The following is a 4,685-nucleotide window of genomic DNA, read 5'->3' on the forward strand; positions in this document are numbered from 1 at the left end:
AACCCAGGTGTACTGTAGATGGGAGTTGATACATTTGTCTCCCTATTTAGAAGGTAAGCTCTCAAAGGGTGAGCTGTATATCACTCGTTTCTGGGTCTCTGGTTTCTAGCCTAGTGTCTGGCACATAGGAGACATTAAATAGTTATTTGAGTTTGTTGACTGAGGCAATTGATAAATGAGTGAATGGACCCAGGGTCACAGCAGCAGAGAGAGGAGAGGTATGTAGGTATCACAAAGAAGGGGTTACTTTGTAGCAGATTTTTGAAGAAGGGCTAGGAGCTGGCTGAGTAGACAAGGGAGGAAGGGCATTCCTAGAAGAGGAAACTGCAAAGGCAGAGACACCATGATGTGAAGCCCTGTGCGGGGTAAGAGAAACCTCGCCTGGTGTGGAATGGCTTGGGAAGGGCCCGGGCAGAGGAGAGAGGTGAGTGAGATTGTTATCCCTGAGCAGGCCGCCGGTTGCTCTGCCCATTTAACCCTAAGTTTGTCCCTGCTTGCCGATGCCTTCTCCCCAGCCCCGCAAACCTGGCCTCTGCATTGCCCCTTGCTCCTGGGATGCAAACCTTTTAGTATTAGCTGAAGGTGTTACTTCTCAAACTTTACTGTGCTCAAGAAACACCTAAAGATCTTGTTAAAAATGCAGATTCTGATTCTTTTGGTCTGAGGTGGGGCCTGTGACTGTACATTTTGAAGGAGATCCCAGGTGATGCTGAGGATGCTGGTCCAGTAAGGCAGTGGTACCTAGGGAGGCTCTTTGTAGCTTCAACCACGAATTCCAAAGGCAAAAGGAAACTACCTTCCTTTAGATTATTTGTAACAGTCTTCCCCAGCAGGGTAGGTAATTGAATGTTGTCTAATAAAATCTTCACGGATGAATGGCACTGGGTAGAAATGCCGAAAATAAGGCTTCATTTCCCAAATGGCCAGTCTTCAACAGTGGTGTCTTCATTCGGCAAAATACCTTTTCAAGTTTCTGCTTCTCAGGCTTTTATTGGCTCCCGGGGAAAGCGTATTCTTTTGGAACAAATGGGCATCTAGAGGCCCACGTGAGTTGAGGGGAGGTTCTGGGGTAGCTCTCCTCCCGACTCACCCTTCCAGGGTGTCTCTCCCCTGATCTGGCACCTTCTGACCCTTGGTTCCTGGAAGGCTGAGTTGGACAAAGGCTATAAAGTCATATACTTGGTTTCTCTTAGCCACATTCTGGATAGAGGCAAAGGAACTTCTGGATCCCCTTCTTGTCTCAGATGTCTCCCAAACAGAAGCGTCTGGACCCAGTGTGAGACCAAGTGAGCCCGGTAATCAGCTTCCCTGGGCCTCACAGGCACGCTCAGCTGCATTAAGAAAAAGGAGGAGGCCGGCTATGTCAAACCAAAACTCTCGGGCTGACATGGTGCTGCAGACCTGGCTGAGGGGCTGTGCGGGAACCAGGGCACGGGCTGGTGCCAATCTATCTCTCCGGGCACACCTGCGAGCCAGGCCACTGCTGACAGCGGAGGAGGCCTGGGGCCTGAGGGTTGTGGCCACCGGAAGACACTTTTCTCCCTAGGCTGCCCCATCTCTTCTTCTCTGATTTTCCTTCCCTTGGGCTGTGAGCTCTGTGAATGCATGAGCCAGCTGCCGCCAGACTCTGGTGAAGTGACAGAGGGACTTTGGCGACGGAGTCTGTGCAAGATCCAGGCATGGACAACCACCTCTGGTGTGGAGAAGCACAGAGGCCTCCTCTCCGCCTTTCTGCCTTTAGCAACTGCCACCCAGATTTGGCCCACTTCACTCCTCCCCAGCCTAGGACAGCCTCAGCGGCCTCAGCTAGATTTTACTGCCTTCACGATGAAGTGGACGATGTCTCACTCCTCTCCAGATTCATTCATTCATTCAGGGTGCCCCTGTGCAGCTATGCAGCACCTGTTTATTGAGTGTCTGCTTTGAACCAAGGAAACAACCAGTTTCAACATCTGGTCTTGGGTCACCCACCTCCCCCCCACTTTTTTTCTTGGAATATTTTAAAGCAAATTTCAACCATCATATCATTTCACCTATAAGCACTCCAATGTGTATAATAGATAAAGTTGTTAAAGAACATAACCACAAATTTTTTTTTTTTTTTTTTGGCCATACCGTGGGGCATGTGGGATAATAGTTCCCCGACCAGGGATCAAACTCGCGCCCCCCGCAGTGGAAGCATGGAGTCTTAACCACTGGATGGCCAGGGAAGTCCCAACCACAAAAAATTTTTAACGCCCCCCCACCACCAAATCAAGAATTATTCATTAATATAATCTAACACCCAGTCCATATTTATTTTCTTCCCAATTATCTCAACAGTGTCTTTTTACTGTTGATTTGATTGAATCAGGAGTCCCCAAAAGTTCATGTTACAAATGATTGTAAGAGCTCTTAGGTATTTTTACACCAACCTGGTGTTCTGTTTTCAGTGGAAATGCTAGAAAAATGAGGAAGTTCTTACTTCCTGAAAGTCTCCCACCTCACTTCCCTGAACCCTTTTCAAACAAAACAAAAATTAGCATCTCCTTTTTTGGGTGTTTTTAAATGACGAAAAGAATTCACCCTCACAGCAGCTTTGAAATAAATGGGTTCCTCAAACAATTTTCCAACTCCAACAATCACCCAAGTGAAGAAGAAAGGCAAGCCATGCTTTAGTTCTGGTTTTGGAAGGTAAAAATTTCCGAGGAACTTTGTTCTTTGCAGACAGATTTTTTATGCCCTCCCACCTGCTTTTCGAAATCCACCAACCACAAAATTTACTCCATCCACTTTTTTCTCTCTCCCTTCCACACTCCCTCTCTCTTTTTAGCAGCAACATACAAGCCGGCCATATTAGAGAGATGGAAATAAAGCTTCCTTAATGTTGTATGTGTCTTTGAAGTACATCCGTGCATTTTTCTTTTAGCATCTAACCATTCCTCCCCTGTAGCCCTCGGCCCCTCAAATCACCCTCTCCCCTATCCCACCCGACTAACATCTCAGTCTCTGAAAATGCACAAAGATGCCTGGCTACCTCGCCCTGCCTTCAGTCTCACGGGGCTCAGTCTCTTTTTCTCTTTGGGTAAGTTAGACTGCACATCTGCATGCTCCTGAGGGTCCAGAAGTGCAGCCGCAACAGGAGGAGGATGGGGGCCGGGGGCAGGAAAGAAGACATCGCTTGAGCCTCCCTTCGGCGTTGTCCTTGGGAAGGGAGGCGCGGGGATGGGGGGAGACATGGCTGGGGACTGCATAACGCTGGGACGACTCGGTCGCAGAAACGTTGGGTCAGGGGATCTGAGTGTTCCTCGGAGGTGTCAGTTGTCAAGGGAGGTGATTTTTCTCTGGATTTCCCTGAACTGGACGTATGTGGGGCTGGGGGCTGAGGGTAGGCTGATGTGCAGAGCCTCTTCCTGGATTTTTTTCTTTTAGCTGCTACAGATCTCCTGGGACTTAATGCTCCCTTAAGGGGCTTCTTCTGTGAACCTTGATCTTTGGAATCTGGTGGATTTAGGCTATCAGAAAAGAGTGTACGGGGGAGTAGGGGGGCAGAAAGTTGAGTCTGGGTCTGGCTTCCTGGAAATCTGTACCACCGATTTGTTGCAGTGTGTGGAGGCGTAGGTGGGAAGCAGGCTTGAGGAATGATCTCTGCATTGGGAAGAGAACTGCTGAAGCAGGCACTGATGGAGAAGCTCTCTGGCTTGGGCCAGATGGAGTGGAGGAGGGGTCAGGTGAAGGGATCAGAAAAAAAAAAAAAGAAAAAAAAGGAGCACATGAGTGTGGTTGTGGCCCTTTGGATCATGTCTCTGAACTGTCCAGCCCCACCTTGCTGACTGTCAAGAGATCCAAATGCTAATTTCATACATGGCCACTCATGGACTTTCTGGTGGGTAGGTGGGCTAGTGAGTCACTTGCAAGCCTGCGTTATAGGTCGTTTCCTTCTTGCTCTTAAACTTACTCATTGCTGGCATAGCAATTGAGGATCCAGTCCAACGGCTGTCAGTGGGAATACTCCCCATCACAAAGTCTCTCTCTCCCTCCTTCTCTCCCTCTTGTTCTCCCCTTCTCTGGCATGCTGTGCTGGATATTGGGCTGGAGTGCTAGAGACAGCCCAGGGCCCCTGACAGCCTGCACGATAAGGCCTATGAGCTTTGCTGAGTTACTGAACATATTAACAACAGAGTAGGAGTGTTAAGGAAGCTCAGGCAGTAGAGACAGCATGAGCCTTGGACTCGATCTGGGTTTAAAGCCACCTTTGTCATTTACGTCATACTATCGGCAAGTTACTCCCCTCTGAGCTTCAGTTCTTTCCTGGGTGAACTGGAGAATACCTACTGCCTGGGTTTTTTGTGAGTCTGGCACATAGCAAGTGCTCAATAATAGCTACCCTTCATGAACTCTTTTCACGTGCCCACGCGCTGTGTATCTTGTTTAGTCCTCACGGCAATGGGTAACTGTGTGGGGCAGATACATTATGATCCTCACGTTACAGGTGAGGAAACAGGCACAGAGAAGTTGAGTAACTTGCCCAATAAGGTCACAGTAGTTTAAGGGGAGCTGAGATTTGAACCCCTGGTTGTCTGGCTTCACCCCATTCTTCTTCTTTTTTTTAACATCTTTATTGGAGTATAATTGCTTTACAATGGTGTGTTAGTTTCTGCTGTATAACAAAGTGACTCAGCTATACATATACATATATCCCCATA

General features: G+C 48.3%; 1 protein-coding gene across 1 annotated transcript in view; it reads left to right on the forward strand.

Annotated features, from left to right (window-relative positions):
• Positions 1–2,522: 2,522 nt before the first annotated feature.
• The window catches only part of SCN2B (sodium voltage-gated channel beta subunit 2), a 10,645-nt gene continuing 8,482 nt past the window's right edge, over positions 2,523–4,685 (forward strand). The window contains exon 1 of the mRNA XM_007101824.3: positions 2,523–3,064. Coding sequence (XP_007101886.1) covers positions 2,995–3,064 — 70 coding nt within the window. The 5' untranslated portion in view covers positions 2,523–2,994. The remainder of the gene's footprint in view (positions 3,065–4,685) is intronic.

This window comes from Physeter macrocephalus, chromosome 16 (genome assembly GCF_002837175.3).
Source record: "Physeter macrocephalus isolate SW-GA chromosome 16, ASM283717v5, whole genome shotgun sequence".
Classification (NCBI taxonomy): Eukaryota; Metazoa; Chordata; class Mammalia; order Artiodactyla; family Physeteridae; genus Physeter; species Physeter macrocephalus.